At 46.0% G+C, this 18,389-nt stretch overlaps 1 protein-coding gene across 1 annotated transcript; it reads right to left on the bottom strand.

Annotated features, from left to right (window-relative positions):
* Nucleotides 1-1,205: 1,205 nt before the first annotated feature.
* psmb8a (proteasome 20S subunit beta 8A) lies at nt 1,206-12,489 on the bottom strand. The gene is made up of 6 exons (XM_060851044.1): nt 12,216-12,489; nt 8,300-8,444; nt 5,930-6,041; nt 5,561-5,690; nt 3,035-3,239; nt 1,206-1,453 (listed from the first exon to the last, which is right to left on the bottom strand). Exons 1-6 carry the CDS (start codon nt 12,357-12,359, stop codon nt 1,365-1,367), a joined length of 825 nt encoding a protein of 274 aa, XP_060707027.1. The 5' UTR covers nt 12,360-12,489; the 3' UTR covers nt 1,206-1,364.
* Between the last annotated feature and the right edge of the window lie 5,900 nt (nt 12,490-18,389).

Genomic DNA, 18,389 nt, shown 5'->3' with positions numbered 1-18,389 from the left:
TAGTAAGCACTTGTTCCCCCCCCAGAATATTGTTACAATTTAAACTTAAAGGTTTCTAAATGGCTAGTCTTACCAAATATTATTATTACATTTAGATCAATTTCTTTTCCAGAACTTCATTTGCAGATGAGTCAAGTCACTGGACAGTATAAAATGTTCACAGTCTCTACACTGCAGCAGTCCCCACACATAGTGGGTTACTCTGCAGTTTATGTGACGGTTCAGTTGTAAATTAACACCAGAAGTCTTCAAGTAAGTGGAGTACACATATCTCTTTTTATTTGCTTTTGGGGACATGAGTGTTGCTGGCTGGGCCAGTATTTATTGCCTATCCCTAATTGCCCTTGGAGTATCTGTCTTGGTCAACAAGTTTGAAGGGAAGTTAAGAGTCAAGCACATTGCTGTAGGTCTGGCATCACATGTGGGCCAGACCAGGTAAGGATGGCAGATTTCCCTCACTCTGGGTGGGTTAATTAGTCACTATTAGGTTAGCTTTACTTAAATGTCAGCATCTTCCCTGGCAGAATTCACCTCATATCACTGAACATTAGACTGGGCATGTGGGTTAATAGTTTGATAACAGTGGCACTGTGTCACCACTTCCTCTTAAATTTATGGTTCATTTAGACATCACAGGAATCTTAAACCTAATAATGTATTTGATTGAAAAACTAATTTGAAAGAAAGCCTTGCATTTGCATAGTGCTTTTCGCAACCACTTCAGTCTCTTCACAGCCACTGTAGGACATTTTGAAGTGTAGGTCTTATTGTCCAGCAGGAAGCACAGCTTCCAAGATGTGCACAGCCAGCTCCCACAAACAGCAAGGTGATAATACTAGCTGAAAATGTGTTGCTGGGAAAGTGCAGCAGGTCAGGCAGCATCCAAGGAGCAGGAGAATCGATGTTTCGGGCATGAGCCCTTCTCTATTATCCAAGGAGCCTTTCTCCTGCTCCTTATGCTGCCTGACCTGCTGCACTTTTCCAGCAACACATTTTCAGCTCTGATCTCCAGCATCTGTAGTCCTCACTTTCTCCTAGGTGATAATACATTACCCTGGTAACTGCAGGGTAGTACTGGTTGAGGGATGACTGTTGGGCAGAGCAGTGAGGAACTGCTCTGCTGTTCCCCCCATGATTTAAACCCATTCAGTCCGAGTAATGTGCAGATGAGACCAGCAACAATAAAAAATATACACTCAAATTGGTTTGGAGTAAGAATGTATTTATTTATCCAGTAAACTGAAGTTTAAGTTTACTTCAGTGAACAGTCAACTGTAAACCATTCACACAGCCTACTGGAAATATTTGGTTGCTTTAGTTGCTGGTCTTGACTGAGATTTGATTTCAAATGAGTCTTGAGCAGCTCACGGGGTCTCTGCAGTGTACCTGTGGTGCAGAACACCAACATCTTCCTGAGACACTTTGACCCAGCCATTTTCCCGCATATGATACACTGTGAAACGAAACAGACACAATGTTAACCTTGCACCCCACAAAAGAAATACATTTCGCTCCTTCCACTTCACTTGCAGGAAACAGTGACAAACAGAAACTTACGGGTCTGTACATATGTAAAAAGCTGTATGTTTTAATCAGCTGTGCAATTTATGTTGAGACTTACCTCCTGATCTCTCTCTCTCACTATTTTTCAGCCTGTAGAATACCAGCACTAGTGGGAACAGAGCCTTTCCTCTTTGTACCTTAACCAAACGGAGTCTGCTGTACCCCTGTTAAAGATAACCCCTCCTTCTAACTCCACAATGTGTTCCACAATCATTACTATCCCCAACCTGAATTTTTGTCCTTTCTCTATCTCTGCCTCACGTTTGCTTTCACTGGACATTAAACATTAGCTGTTACACTGAATAACTCTCCAAAGTTCATTCAACATTGACCTGTACATGTTACTCACCTTGTAAAGCATATTCGGATTGTATATTCTTCTGATCAAAGCCACCCCCTAAATGATGCTCCAGCATCACCTTCCTGCCCAGTCATTTAATCTGTGCAAACTTTTCAAAACTTTTTCCCCATACTTTGAGAGTTGATATCTTTGCATTGCCATACTCTTATTGTAGTCCTTATGGTCCTGTTTGAGCTGTTGCCTGTGGTATCCTGTTCCCACACTGCTCAGCCCCCAGACTTTATGGACCAGTGCTGGTGTCTATTCTCCTGCCTAATTCCAGCAATGAAGCTCCTTCCAGTTGGCAATGTGAGAGGTTGTTTGGGAGTTCCATGTACAAAGATATTGAAAAGAGAAAATAGGAGCAGTAGGAGGCCAATCAGCACTTTCAGCCTGCTCCAACATTCATTATATATCACGGTTGATCATCCAACTCAGTCCACTTTCTCCCCCAGACCTTTTAAGACTATAAGATATAAGAGCAGAAGTTAGACCATCCAGCCCATTGAGTCTGCTCCGCCATTCAGTCATGGCTGATATGTTTCTCAATGCCATTCTCCTGCTTTCTCCCCATAACTCCTGATCCTCTTGCTACTCATGAATCGATCCGTCTCTGTCTTAAATCTACTCAATGACCTGGCCCCCACAGCCTCCAGGTGGCAATGAATCCCATAGATTCCCCACTCTCTGGCTGAAGAAGCTTCTCTCTATCTCCGTTCTAAGAGGTCTTCCCTTTACTCGAAGGCTGTGCCCTCAGGTCCTAGTCTCTCCTACCAATAGAAATATCTTCCCAACACCTACTCTGTCCGGGCCATTCAGTATTCTGTATGTTTCAATTAGATGTCCCCTCAACCTTCTCAACTCCATCAAATATAGGCCCTAAGTCCTCAAACCTTACTCATATGCTTTTCAGTCCTGGGACCCTTCTCATGAATCTCCTCTGAACACGCTCCAGGGCCAGTCCATCCTTCCTGAGATATGGGGCCCAAAACCGCACACAATGTTCCAAATGCGGGCTGATCCAAGCGTTATGGAGCCTCAGAGGTTTTTATTACCAAAGTGAATAACCTCACATCGATCCATGTTATACAGTAATCGGCCTCGCGTTTAGTACTGGATGATTGCACTCACTGTTAACTGTGCCTCCAGAGTACGCATCGCGGTGGGTGGCATGATAGATGGCACGCTGCGCCAAATCATAGGCCTCCTTCACCGACAGGTCATACCGATATCCGCTGTCCATCACACCGTATGCGTAACTGCAGCCTGAGCCTGTGGAGAACATGCTGCCAGAGAGTCTCATCCCGTTATCATTCACATAGTAAAGACCTGGGCCCTAGACAAGGAATACAGAATGATAAAACTGTCAGGCTATACTCAAGTTGCTGCTTGGCCACTGCTAACCATGGTGTGGGCTCCTGTACCCTCCTCTGGTCCTGGGTGTGACAATTCCAATCCCTGTCCCTGTGGTTTTTATAAAGATGAGACCAGAAACGTGGAGTGTACAGACCAGGAAAGGGCTGACAGATCGGGTCCCTTCTCCCTCACAGACAGAAGGCTGAACCAATGGTATTCTCTGAAGTCTTTGAAATGATGATAGTTTGCTCCACCTTCTTTCTCCTGAGGAGGAAGCTAACGTGAGAATGTTGGTATGAGACAGTCACCAAGAAATCCAATCAGGAATATATATCTTCAAGAGAATTAGCTTCCCCAGGGAATGGGGAGATTGTGGAACTCACTCCCAGAGGGAATGGGTGAAGGGTGTCCTTATCGATAGTTTAAAAGGAAACTAGAAGCTGAGGATGAAGGGAATACTGGTTTGGAACTGATGATGGATTTAGATCAGGGAAGGTGGGAGGAGGCTCAGAAGATGTATAAACACCAGTATGAACCTTGTGGGCCAAATGGCCTGTTTCTGTGCCATATCCAATGTACAAGTGGCTACTATTGAGCACTGTGTCCAGTAGAAAGTGAATGGTGGAAGTGGTGAATGGGATTCTTGTCCTGTTTTATCCTGGAACAGGCAAGTGGGAGGAATAGATATCCTTTAAGAGTGGAACCAAAGGTAGAATGGGCAGAATGGCCTCAGTCTGATCCTTTGGCTCAATTGGTCACCTTGTCCTTACTTGGACACTGGATTTGATGGTACTCAGCTCTGTGCTGTGTTGTCACTTGCTAACCTCTATCAAGTCCCACTGAACAACTCGGCAGCCCCCAGCTCACACACCCAGAGCAACACATTACTATTTGTCCCATCAAATAGTGTGAGATTCACAAGCATGGTTAGTGAATCTTCCTCACACAGGAATAATCCACATCTTATTCATTTTCTATCCTATAATTAATTGAACGTATTCCCCTGACATTCAATGCATTTGATGTTGAAGCTGAGGTGAGACTTGAGGTGTGTTTCTGATGGAATCACACAAAGATCCAGTGCAGGAAGAGGCCATTCAGGCTATTATATCAATACCAATTCTATCCTTTAATCCCACTCTCATACTCTTGTTACAAAGTCAAAAGCAGGTACGCTAACTTTAAAATAGAGAGTGTTTTCTGAATACTGAAATAAACTTAAATTGCAGGCACAGTTGCTGGAACAGAATGGCTGGAAGACAAGCTGTTCCAAAATACACGTAACAAATGGCTGTTAAATGGATACCCGAGTCTTGGTTGCTGTTTTGACAACAATTCAAATTTACACGAATTACCTTAAATTATCCCCAGGATAATAAATTCTAACTGAGTTTGAATTTATTGTTTTGACAATATTGGACCAATGAGAAGGGACAATGTTGGGGTATAAAAACAGGGTTTTTGAAAATTAGTCAGAGCAACTGCCATAGAGTTGGAGAGGTAACTGCCCATCTAACAGCTTACTGCCAAAGAAATTAGAAGACCTCTATAAAAAGGTACCTTTTTCTGTAAACCATACTCATGGTAAAAAGAAAGAAGCAGACCCAGTGAGATCAGTAGATGGAAGATTGAAGATAGCAGATAGCAGAGAAGACAGAGACTGTGTGGACTTGAGATTAAGTTAATGTAATGTTTAATAATTGTGTTATTGGAGCAGCATGTCAATAAGATTGGGTTCAGTTAGGGGAAAGAGTGCTGAGTTTGTTAATAGTTTTATTTAGTGTTCTGTTAAGGCAATAAATTGCTATTTTTCTTTAAATAGTGGAAACTAGGAGTTCTCTTTCAGTCCTTCACACTTTTAACAGATTAAGAGGCGAGGTGAGCTTTTCTGAGTGTTTGGTTTTGATTAACAGGAAGATTCAACCTCTGTGTCATTGCACTCTTTACCATATTAGCATGGTTTTGTATCAATATCCATCTGACTTCCAAATCAAAGACAGATTGTTTAATTAATTTTTCACTTCTCCAGCTGCTGGACTTGCTTCACAGTTATAACTTGTAAATAACAGGCCCAATAGTCTGACACATGGACCAATAACCAATTCTTCATCTGATCAGGAACTGCTTGGAAGTTACCTTCAACCTTTCAATCCCAGATCACCATCTATATCAACATTCCCACATCCCCTCATCCACGATCCTCAGCTCTCCCCTCATATTCCTCAACCCTCACTCCTGACCCTTCGCCTCCAGCTTCTCACTCCTTCATCCTCCCCTCCCATCCCCCCTGCTGCGACTCACCTTCTCATCCCAGCCACAGATCATGGTTCCCATCGAGAGCCCCATGCCTTTATACTCAGACACCATGTTAGCCAATAGTTTGGATGCAGCAGACACTGAGATACGTTTCTTGTTCCGTAATTTGTAAATCCTGCAAAACAGAGAATTACAGTGAGACAAAGTGATGACGTGTTTGAATGACATTCATCCGGCATTATTTCAGTATTAGAGTATTTAGTCTAGTCAAGTAAGCAGTTTAAACTCATGATCTTAGATTGTGATATCTCCCATTCACTGAACAGTCCAGCATGTTCTCGTGTGGGACCAGCAGATCCAGGGAGTTATTTATTGGGACAGACCCAATGGGCCTTTTCTGACCTGGATGATTACCTGCATTGTTTGGCCAACATTCTCTCCCAGAAGACACAGTCTGCAGCACTGCCTGACATTGTCCCCAGCAGGTAGGGGTTTATCTCAATCACCTTCTTGAACGTCTGGGTGTCTAAATAAAAGAGCACAGAGATAATTCAATCACACTCTTTGTGCCTCAGATGATCTTATCCCTCTAACTTTGTTTGCTATCTACCTGTCTTGGTGTGAACGTGTATATGAATATCCAGCTATGTGTGTATTTACGTCTGTACATCTATGTGTGTGTGTGTCCCTGTCTGTGTGCATACTTTATGATTAAGTGTGCGTATGTATGGATAGCTGTCTGTGGTTGAATGTGTATGCCCTGAGGTGTGCACATATACAAATGTCTGTGTCTTTGTGTATGGATTATCAATTGGGATTGTTGGTTTATAACCAAGCCCCACTATTCCACAAGCTTTCCACAAACGTGTACCAATCCAATTAAACCAGCAAGGTGACCAAATGCCTGAGCTATTCAGGACAAAAAGAGTTCACACTGTTTCATTATTGACAGAAAACAGCTCTATTTGCTGTAAACAATCTTATCTCTTAACAACAGCAAAAGAATAAATGAATTCCTAATTTACTAATAAAGTTAAGCTGGAAGTGGATGCTGTAAATCTGAAACGAACACAGATGATGCTGGAGACTCAGATACTCCAGCCCCTGATCACTGGTTGTGTTGAACATTTTGCTTCATGTTACCACTGGCTCTGTTACCATTCACCTTAAGGCTGGCTCTCAACTCTCTTATCAATCAGTTTCTCTCTATGAGCTCAGTCCAAGTCCCTCCTGATTTTATCCACCTTGACTCATAGAATCATTCAGCACAGAAGAGGCCCTTTGGCCCATTGAGTCTGTACCAACAAAAAAACTACTCTGAATCTATGGTAAGTCAGTCTCATTTTCCAGCACTAAGCTCCTCAAACTTCACTTTACTGATGGAAGCAACTCCACCTTCACTGTGCAGTAATGCAACTGGATTCATCTCAAGTATATCTCTTCTGTACATTCTTCAAATCCTTCATCTCCTGCTTAACACGGAGAGCCAAGCATGGGTATGGTTCAGAATAATATCAAAGCGTTTATATTCTATGCCTCTATTCATAAATATATGTTCCTAAGCCCAACTAGTCTATCTTTCAAGCCATTTACAAGCAGGTCCATTAACTATTCCCAAAACTCACATTCAATTTGTCTGTACAACCTCTGCTCTGTCTTCCCATCAAAATTGATCACTTCCTATTTTCTGGGTCGAATTTAGTTTGCTCTGTATTCGCTCAGCCCACTTCAACAACCCTCTTGCGGTAGTTTATCCTTTTTGGGTCAGCTACACCCTTTCTGAAGACTATCTTCAAGTTTGAATACTGTGCCCTGAACCTCCAAGTTTGAGTGATTTCTGCCTAAAATCGATTATCTTTCCAAGAGTTGGCTGCTTTGTTTTCATACACCAGCCTGGCAATGACAATCTCCTACAAGAGTGTACCTGAGGTTTACCATTGACGAGAAACTCAACTGGACTTGGCACATAAATACAATGGTTACAAGAGCAGGTCAGAGGCTAGCAATCCTATAGGGTGTAACTCACCTCCTGACCTCCCACTGCCTGTTTTGCTATCTACAAGGCACAACTCAGCAGTGTTGGAATATCCCCGACTTGCCTGGACGGGTGCAGCTTCAACAATACTGAAGGAACGTGACACAATCCAGGACAAAGCCTCTCTCTTGATTGGTGCCACATCCACAAACATTCACTCCCTCCATCACCACACTCAGTAGCGGCAGAAATTCACCAAAAATCCTTCGGCACAACCTTCCAAACACATGGCCACTTCCATATGGAAGGACAAGGACAGCAGATACATGGGAATGGCATCACTTGCAAGTTCCCTTCCAAGCCAATCACCATCCTGACTTGGAAATAAATCATCTTTCCTTCACTGTTGCTGAGTTAAAATCTGGAGCACCCTCTTTAACAGCATTGTAGGTCAACCTGCAGCAAATGGACTGCAGTAACCCACCACCTTCTCAAGGGCAATGAATGCTGGCCCAGCCTAGAAACCCAACATTTTATTAATATAAAAAAATGAATTGTTGTGTCGGGCCTTGGAACTTTCTCTGTTCCCCTACTTTGTGAAATAGAGAGTATCAAAGTCTTCAAGGTGAAAGAAAGATTCTTACAAAACCATTGGTCCCTGACTCTCTGACAGGAACAATCAGTAAAACAGGTTGGTAAACCTCAGATGTGGATGATTCACTCACAATCTCGAGAAAGGACTAGGCCCGATGATTAAACTCCATGTGGAGAGTGCTCCCACAGAGCTGTGGCAATGTTTGATCACTTACCGATGTAGGAACCTGCTGAAGCTCTGGAATCCACGGCAACCATCACTCCGTGTTGAAACTTAAAAGCCAGGGTGGTTGTACCGTGATGGAGTTTAACCTCAACCCCATCATCACCGTCAATGTATGGTTTAAGGAATCTCACTGGCTGCAAAAAGGTAAACATAGAAGATGTATATTATTATTTGGCATGGGATGTGGGCACTGTACTGCATTAGAAGGGAGAATGCTGATTGGTTGGCCAGTCAATTTGAGTTGGCACATTGAATGCACCAGTTAAAAATGATTGACAGTTAACTGTCAGGCAACATGGGTTTTTTTGTTCTTTTATTCTTCTGAGCGTGATATCAGGAGGTCTGGAGGCCTGTTTTCTGAATATAAGAACAGATGTAGGTCTCTCAAGCCAACACTCAATGAGAGTTTGGCTGATGTGTGCCCTAACTCCGTATATCTGCCTTTGGCCCATATCCCCCTAATATATTTGCTTAATGGAACTTTGTCTGTCTCAGATTTAAAATTAACAACTGATCCAGCATCCACTGCCATTTATGGAAGAGAGTTCCAAATCGCTGCCACCCTTTGTGTGTTGAAATGTTGCCTAACATCTCTCCTGGCCGTAATTCTCAGACTGTGCCCACAGTTCCAGAATCCCTACAAATTGGATATAATTTATCTTCATCTACTCTGTCTTCTCCTGTCAATATCTTGAAGACTTCAATCAGATCACTCCTTCTAAATTCTGGAGTTAAAAGGCCTAGTTTGAGTAATTTATATACAGTTTCTCAAATCTAACCCCTGGAGTCCAGACATCATTATTGTAAACATATGTTGTATTCCCTCCAAGGCCTATATCTCCTTCCTAAGGAGTGGTGCAGCACAGATCTACTCACAGGGCTCTAACTGTGGTTTAACCAGGGCTTTCTATAACTGCAGCATAACTTCTGCATCCTTATACACTGGTCCTGTAAATATAAAAACTAGTGTTCCATTAGCTTTCTTGATTATTTTTTACACCGGTTTATAGCAGTTTAAAGACTGATGCACCTGAACACCCAAATCTCTTTGGATAAGCCATTATATGTAACCTCCTGTTATCTAGAAAGAACCTTGATCTATTCTCAGCCCACAACATGGGTAACCGCACACTTGCTTGCATTGAAGTCTACCTGCCGCAGTTTTGCCCTTTCACTTCGATGTCCTTTTGAAACTTTATGCTGTCATTTACATTGTCTACATTTGTCACCTAACTTTGTGTCACCAGCAAATGTGGACAGTTGACATTCAATGCCATTATCCAAGTCATTAATAAATCATGTGAGTAAATGTGGCCCTAACACAGATGCCTATAGGATATCACTGGTTACATCCTGCCAATTTGAATACCTACTCACTTTCCCTACTATCTGCCTACTCAACTAATTTCCCAGCCATGTCAGTAATTACCCATCTGTTTGTAGGCTTCAAACTTAGTTGACGGTCTCTTCTGTGGGATTTTAAAAATGTTTTCTGAAAGTCCATATAAACAACATCCATTTACTCCATACTATCTAGAAAGAACCTTGATCTATTTTCAGCCCCCAAAATGGGTAATCTCATACTTGCTTGCATTGAACTCGACCATTAACATTCCCCTGTCTTCTAACTTAATCACCTGGTCAAAAAAAAACACCTGATTAGTTGAAAATTGTCAAGGTGTTCGGCTAGGAGAAAGTGAGGACTGCAGATGCTGGAGATCAGAGCTGAAAAATGTGTTGCTGGAAAAGCGCAGCAGGTCAGGCAGCATCAAATGAGCAGGAGAATTGATGTTTCGGGCATAAGCCCTTCTTCAGGAATGAGGAGGGTGTGCCAAGCAGGCTAAGATAAAAGGTAGGGAGGAGGGACTTGGGGGAGGGGCGTTGGGAATGCGATAGGTGGAAGGAGGTTAAGGTGAGGGTGATAGGCCAGAGACGGGGTGGGGGCGGAGAGGTCAGGAAGAAGATTGCAGGTCAATGGCCTGGTGGGTGCAGTGAGAGAGGTACTCACTGAGATCCTTGTAGAAGGAGGAAGATTGACCTGCAGCAGTTACTCTAAGCTCTGGCTCTTGACCTGCAAGCCGGAGTCTCTCGAAGTATGAACCATCCAACCAGAGAGGGAGATCACGGTGATGCATGGTACAATTGCAACATTTAAGAGGCATTTGGATGGGTAAATGAATAGGAAGGGTTTGGAGGGATTTGGGCCGGGTGCTGGCAGGTGAGACTAGATTGGGTTGGGATATCTGGTCAGCATGGACGGGTTGGACCGCAGGGTCTGGTTCCATGCAGTACATCTCTAGGACTCAATGTTAAGCCAATAGGACCTGTTAAGCCAATAGTGAGCCCTGCAGACAGGGACCATTAAACTGCCTTTCCAGTCACTCAGTCTGCCCCATCATTCCCATTTTTTTTGCTGTTTATATGGGGTGGGGGGAGGGGTGTTATGGGGGTGGAATTTGATTTTAACTCGTAAAGCGGTTACGTTGATGTTCATAATAGCTCTTGGAGAATTGAAACAAAGTTCAACACAATAGAATGAAGTGAGAAAAACTATGAGGCCTGGTAATGTCCTTTTGATTCAAAAGGTTACTACTTTTAAAGTGCTTCAGTGTTAGGCTTGGGTTAATATATTGCACCTCAGCAGTCATGGACTGAACTATCATCGTAACTCTGAAAATGGTAACTGGATGGAAACAGGCAGAGTACATCAGACATGTCTGTGTGGAGTATTTCACAGTTAATCTGTGACTGTCAGGCGCCAGGCAAAATCACCCACCAGCAGGTACAGCCTGAGAGCTTGTGAGGGAGACCTTCGACTCAACATCTGTATGTCTTTATAGCTGCAGCCAGGTGTTTCTGGAGAGGGAGCGGGTCACTGTCAACTTGAAGTCTCTCGTGATTGGTAGTCGTGACAAGAGACTCTCCCTCTCTTCAACACTGGTGTCCTGTTTTTCTGTTGCAAATGTGTTGCTGGTCAAAGCACAGCAGGCCAGGCAGCATCTCAGGAATAGAGAATTCGACGTTTCGAGCATAAGCCCTTCATCAGGAATAAGAGAGAGAGAGAGCCAAGCAGGCTAAGATAAAGGGTAGGGAGGAGGGACTAGGGGGAGGGGCGATGGAGGTGGGATAGGTGGAAGGAGGTCAGAGGAGATGACCTGGGGGGTGCAGTGAGAGAGGGACTCACTGAAATCCTTGTAGAGGGAGGAAGAGAGCTTCTTCAAGGAAGGCATCCTTGTAAGAGGATTCGCAGTGGGTTAAAATCTTCGAGTAAAAAATGAGGTCTGCAGATGCTGGAGATCACAGCTGCAAATGTGTTGCTGGTCAAAGCACAGCAGGCCAGGCAGCATCTCAGGAATAGAGAATTCCCTCTCTCTCTCTTTCTCTCTCACACATCCACAGTCACACACACACACTGCCCCCTCTCTCTCACACACACAAACTGCCCTCTCTCTCTCACACACACACTGCCCTCTCTCACACACACACTGCTCTCTCTCTCTCTCACACACACACACTGCCCTCTCTCTCACACACACACAAACTGCCCTCTCTCTCTCACACACACTGCCCTCTCTCTCTCACACACACACACACACACTGCTCTCTCTCTCTCTCACACACACACACACTGCTCTCTCTCACACACACACACTGCCCTCTCTCTCTCTCTCACACACACACACACACACACACACAGTGTCTGTCTGCTATCCAGTTCTGTAGCGATGTTACACACTTTCTCAGCAATGTGCCCCCGTCTGCCTGGCGCCCTCTGCCCTACCCCCCCGCTTGCCCCCTGTTTCTCTGATCCTTTTCTTCGGGGAATCTTTGACCGAAACTGGGTCCTCATTGAACTCCCCGGAACCGACAGGGACGGAGTCAGGAGCCAACCTACAATTACTCACATCCAGACCGAGCGGGACCGCCAACTCTCCGTCCCTGGCACCCAGACCGAGCTCCCGGCCTTGGGTTAGAGCAAGGGTGCTCTGTCTGAGAGGGAGATGGTACAGGTTCCAGTCCTGAACACGGCACACTTCCATCAGCGCCATCTCTGCAGCTCACTTCCTCAGCCCCAGCTCCGAAAGTGCAACCGAAAGTAACTTCAGATCCGAGAGAGAGAGAGAGAGACAGCACCACCCAGACTGGGTCACAGCGGATCCCCCCGGGTACAGAGAGATCACTGAGGATCACACAGGGACAGGGGATCACAGCGGATCCCCCCGGGTACAGAGAGATCACTGAGGATCACACAGGGGCAGGGGATCACAGCGGATCCCCCCGGGTACAGAGAGATCACTGAGGATCACACAGGGGCAGGGGATCACAGCGGATCCCCCCGGGTACAGAGAGATCACTGAGGATCACACAGGGGCAGGGGATCACAGCGGATCCCCCCGGGTACAGAGAGATCACTGAGGATCACACAGGGACAGGGGATCACGCAGGGGCAGGGGATCACACAGGGCCAGGGGATCACAGCGGATCCCCCCGGGTACAGAGAGATCACTGAGGATCACACAGGGGCAGGGGATCACGCAGGGGCAGGGGATCACACAGGGCCAGGGGATCACAGCGGATCCCCCCGGGTACAAAGAGATCACTGAGGGTCACACAGGGGCAGGGGATCACAGCGGATCCCCCCGGGTACAGAGAGATCACTGAGGATCACACAGGGACAGGGGATCACGCAGGGGCAGGGGATCACACAGGGCCAGGGGATCACAGCGGATCCCCCCGGGTACAAAGAGATCACTGAGGGTCACACAGGGGCAGGGGATCACAGCGGATCCCCCCGGGTACAGAGAGATCACTGAGGATCACACAGGGACAGGGGATCACGCAGGGGCAGGGGATCACACAAGGTCAGGGGGATCATAGCAGATCTCCCCAGGTACAGAGAGATCACTGAGGATCACACAGGGGCAGGGGATCACAGCGGATCATAGAGCCATTGAGATGAACAGCATGGAAACAGGCCCTTCGGCCCAACTCGTCCATGCCGACCAGATATCATAAATTAACCTAGTTCCTTTTGCCAGCACTTTGCCCATATCTCTGTGTTCATCTACCATCCAGATACCTTGTAAATGCTGTAGATCACACAGGGATAGAGGATCACACGGGGATCACACAGGACAGAGGCATCACACAAGAACAGGGGGGATCACAACTGGTCACACTGGGACAGAGAGATCACAACCGGGTTGAGAGGTCAAGGGTAGACAGGGATCACAGCAGAATAGGTGAATCAGAGCAGGAGGGGGGGACGCTCACATAGGATCACACTGGGATCAGCCAGGCATGGGGGAATCACTGTAGATCTCACTTGGATGGAGGGTGTCACACAGGGACAAATGGATCAGAATGGATCCCACTGGGACAGAGAGGTTCCATCGGGATGGGGGATCACAGTGGAACAGGGGATAACAGCAGGAGACGTGGATCACAGCGGATCACATCAGGGCAATGGATCAAGGCCCTGACAAAGGAGCTACAAAGGTTGAGTGTGGGATCACACCAGATCACGACATGGTTACACAGGAATGGGGGCATCACCCCAGAACAGGGGAGTCACATGGGAAACTGGGGGAGAGCACCAGATCACACAGGGACAGAGGACTCAAATTGGGGTGGGGGGGGAAATGAGGGGGTCAGATTGGGATTGAGGGAATGAGGGGGGCAAATTGGGACTGGGGAAATGAGGGGGGTCAGATTGGGATTGTGGGAATGAGGGGGTGAGATTGGGATTTTGGGGAATGAGGGGGTCACATGGGGTCCTGTTGATGATGTGTTGATGGCTCTCACTGCCAATACCTTTCCCTCCAATTTACCTCAGGGCTGAGTATTCCACCTGGAATTCTGGACACCCCTCCCCACTCTGAGACTGTCCCAGTCTGAACCAAAAAGAAAACACAGCCCACTGATCCAAAATCTGGGAAATAGTTCCCTCAAGTTCTCTTGCTTCTAGAGGGAATGACCTTTGTGGTTGATTCTAACATTGAACGTTGAGCAGTCTCTCTGAATTAACAGTAATACCATCAGACCCACTGAGCACTCAGTGTTTGTGTCTGTATCAGTAATCTCTGGGGAAAGTATGTTCCAGGTCAGGCAGCATCCAAGGAGCAGGAGAATCGACGTTTCAGGCATAGGCCCTTCTTCAGGCTCATGCCCGAAACATTGATTCTCCTGTTCCTTGGATGCTGCCTGACCTGCTGCGCTTTTCCAGCAACACATTTTCAGCTCTGATCTCCAGCATCTGCAGTCCTCACTTTCTCTATTGTACTACCCTCCACCACTTCCTCTGGCAGCTCATTCCATACATGTACCACCCTCTGTGTGAAAAGGTTGCCCATTAGGTCTCTTTTAAATCTTTCACCTCTCACCTTTAGCTTTGGGCTCCCTCACCCCAGGGAAAAGACTTTGTCTATTTACCCTATCCATGCCCCTCATGATTTTATAAACCTCCATAAGGTCACCCCTCAGCCTCTGACGCTCCAGGGAAAACAGCCCCAGCCTGTTCAGCCTCTCCCTGTAGCTCAGATCCTCCAACCCTGGCAACATCCTTGTAAATCTTTTCTGAACCCTTTCAAGTTTCACAACATCTTTCCGATAGGAAGGAGACCAGAATTGCACGCAATATTCTAACAGTGGCCTCACCAATGTCCTGTACAGCCGCAACATGACCTCCCAACTCCTGTACTCAATACTTTGACCAATAAAGGAAAGCATACCAAACACCTCCTTCACTATCCTATCTACCTGCGACTCCACTTTCAAGGAGCTATGAACCTGCACTCCAAGGTCATAGGTTTGGCAGGTACTGCCTGAGGATCTTTGATGAGTTTCTGCAGTGCCTCTTGTAGATGGTATACATTGCTGTAATTGAATGTTGATGGGAGTGGGAGTGGATATTTGTAGATGTGGTGCCAATCAGGCAGCCTGCTTTGTAATGGATGGTGTAACATTTCTTTGAGTTTTGTTGGTGCTGCACTCGTCCAGGCGAGTGGGGAGTATTCCATCACATTCCTGACTTGTGCCTTGTACCTTGTATTGTGGGCAGGCTTTGGAGATTCAGGTAAGGACCAATGCAGGATTTCTGGCCTCTTGTAGCGATGGTGTTTCTGTGTCAAATCCAGTTGACTTTCCATCAATAGTAATCCGAAGGATGTAACAGCGAGGGATTCCAATTAATGTCAAGGGGGATGGTTAGATTGTCTCTTCTTGGGGAGTGGTCATAAGCTGGCATTCCTGTAGTGTGAATGCTACTTGGCACTTGTCAGTCCAAGCCTGGATATTGTCCAGAGCTTGTTGCATTTGAGCACGGACTGCTTCAGTACCTGAGGAGTTGTGAATGGTGCTGAACACAGTGCAATCATCAGCAAACATCCCTTCCTTCTGACCTTAGCATGGAGCGAAGGTCACTGATGAAGCAGCTACGCCGAGGTCACTATCCTGTGGAACTCTTGCAGAGATGTCCTGAGGCTGAGATGACTGACCTCCAATAGCCTTGACCAGCTTTCTATGTGCCAGGTATGACTCCGAACGCTGGAGAGTTTGCCTGTGATACCCATGGATCGCAGTTTTGCTGGGGCTCTTTGATGCCACACTCTGTCAAATACTGCCTTGATGTTCAGGCCATAACTCTCACCTCGCTTCTGGATTCAGCTCTTACGTCCATTTTTGAAGCAAGGCTGGAATGAGGTCAGGAGCTGAGTGGTGCTGGCAGATCCCAAACTAGGTTTCACTGAGCAGAGAACTTTGCAGATGGCACACAGATAGGCAGAAGATAGTCTGGAAGGAGCGAGGGAGGCTGCAGAAGGACTTGGACACACTAGGTAAATGGGCAAAAAAGTGGTGGATGGATTACAATGCAGGCAAGTGTAAGAATAGAAGCATTGACTGTTTTCGAAATGGGAAAAGGCTTTGGGAAATTGAAGCACTTGGGAGTCCGTGTTCAGGATTCTCTTCAGGTTGACATGTAGATTCAGTTGGCAGTTAAAAACGCAAATGCAATGTTCACCTTCGGTTCAGGAGGGTCACAAGAGCAGGGATATACTGCTGAGGCTGGATAAGGCTGTGCTCAGATTGCATTTGGAATATTGGGCCCCAGATCTGAGGAAGGATATGTTGGTATTGGAAGGGGGGAAGGGGTTGAGAGGATATTTACAGTAATGACCCTGGCAATGAAGGTCTTGTCATTTAAGGCGCGGTTGAGGATTGTGGGTCAGTACTCGCTGGAGTTTAGAAGGAAGAGGGCGATCTGATTGAAACTTACAGAGGACCGTGAGGCCTGGAATGGAGAAGATGGTTCCTCAAGTAGGAGAGACAAGGACCCGAGGGCACAGCCTCAGAGTGAGGGGACAACCCTTTAGAACGGAGATGAGGAGGAATTTCTTCAGCCAGAGGGTGGTTACTGTGTGGAAATCATTGCCGCAGACAGCTGTGGAGGACAAGTCATTCAGTGTATTTAATACAGAGATAGATCCGATGAGTAAGGAGAGCAGGGGTTATGGGGAGAAGGCAGGATAATGGGGTTGAGAAACATATCAGCCATGATCAAACACTGGCACAGTCTCGATGGGTTGATGTATCTTATGGTCTTAGCTCTCTAACAGCTGTGTAGGTGCCTTTTGATAGTTGTACACAAAATTCGTTTCAACACTCGGCTTAGATTTTCATGAAAGTGGTTCTATTATTGTTATTTCCTTGAGGAGCTAAGGAGATCTGAAGGATTGATAAAACTGGTTCAATTGAGATGTTGGGTGAGGTACCTGGATTTAAGGTCACTGAAGTGGTACTATGGGATATTTTTTTAAATAAAGACTCTTACTGGAAGTTGCCAGGTTGAAGCTAACATCTTCACCTACTGGAAGTCACATGATAAGCTGATAGTTGGCAGGAGTGTGGTACTCATATTGTTTGGAGTTGGGATGAAGAGGTAAGAGCAGCAACCCTGCCTTTGCCACCTTGTGGAAGAGATTTGTGGAAGATCTCCTCTCAGTGTCCTGGCTAAACAGATTCCGGGAGGACATCACATGTGACTGGTGTGTCTGGTGACCAATCTATGTATGTAAGGGCTCCATACTGAAAATTATAGAGTCATAGAGACCTACAGCATGGAGACAGGCCCTTCAGCCCAAACTGCTCCATGCTGACCAAAATGTCCATCCATGCTAACCCCATTCCCCTGCCCTTGGCCAATATCTCTCTCAACCTTTCCTACCCATGTATTTGTCCAAATGCCTTTTAAATGTTGCTAATGTACCCTCCTCAACCACTTCCACTGGCTGCTCATTCCATACACGTACCACCCTTTGTTTAAAAAGGTAGTCCCTCAGGTTCCCTTTTATTCTTTCCCCTCTAACATTAAACTGATGCCCTCTAGTCCTCAATTCTCCAATCCTGGGAAAAGGACTGAGTGCATTCACCCTATCAATGCCTCTCGTGACCTCTCTAAGATCTTCCCTCAGTTTCCTACACTGTAAAGGAAAAAACTCCTAGCTTGTCCAACCTCTCCCTATAACTCAGACCATTGAGTCCTGGCAACATCTTTGTAAATTTCTTGTGTACTCTTTCCAGTTTAATAACATCCTTCCTATAGCAAGATGACCAAAACTGAACACAATACTCTAAGTGCAGCCTCAACAACATTCTGTAGAAGTGCAAAATGACTTCCCAACGTCTATACTCAGTGCCCTGATGATGAAGGCCAGTGTGCCAAAAGCCTTCTTCTCTGCCCTGTCTACCTGTGACTCCACTTTCAGAGAACTGTGCACATGAACTCTGAGGTCCCTCTGTTCCACCACACTCCTTAAGGCACCACCACTCACCATGAAACTCCCACCTAGATTTGACTTTCCAAAATGTAAGGTCTCCCATTTAGCCATGTTAAACTCCCTTTGCATTTCTCGGCCCACTTCCCCAGCTGATCAAGGTCCTGCTGTACTTTCTGATACGCTTTCCTGAAGAAGGGCTCATGCCTGAAACATCAACTCTCCTGCTCCTTGGATGCTGCCTGACCTGCTGCGCCTTTTCAGCAACACATTTTCAGCTCTGATCTCCAGCATCTGCAGTCCTCA

This window comes from Hemiscyllium ocellatum, chromosome 35 (genome assembly GCF_020745735.1).
Source record: "Hemiscyllium ocellatum isolate sHemOce1 chromosome 35, sHemOce1.pat.X.cur, whole genome shotgun sequence".
Classification (NCBI taxonomy): Eukaryota; Metazoa; Chordata; class Chondrichthyes; order Orectolobiformes; family Hemiscylliidae; genus Hemiscyllium; species Hemiscyllium ocellatum.
The sequence above is the reverse complement of the archived record's forward strand: the minus strand, read 5'-3'. Positions and strand labels throughout refer to the sequence as shown.

Coding starts and splice junctions, on each gene's coding strand:
- psmb8a (XM_060851044.1), bottom strand. CDS start 12,359: ATGGCGCTGATGGAAGTGTGCCGTGTTCAGGACTGGAACCTGTACCAT. Junction 6,042..8,299: donor TTCAGCAGGTTCCTACATCG/GTAAGTGATCAA, acceptor TCTTTTATTTAG/ACACCCAGACGTTCAAGAAG. Junction 3,240..5,560: donor TCTGTGGCTGGGATGAGAAG/GTGAGTCGCAGC, acceptor TTCCTTGTCTAG/GGCCCAGGTCTTTACTATGT.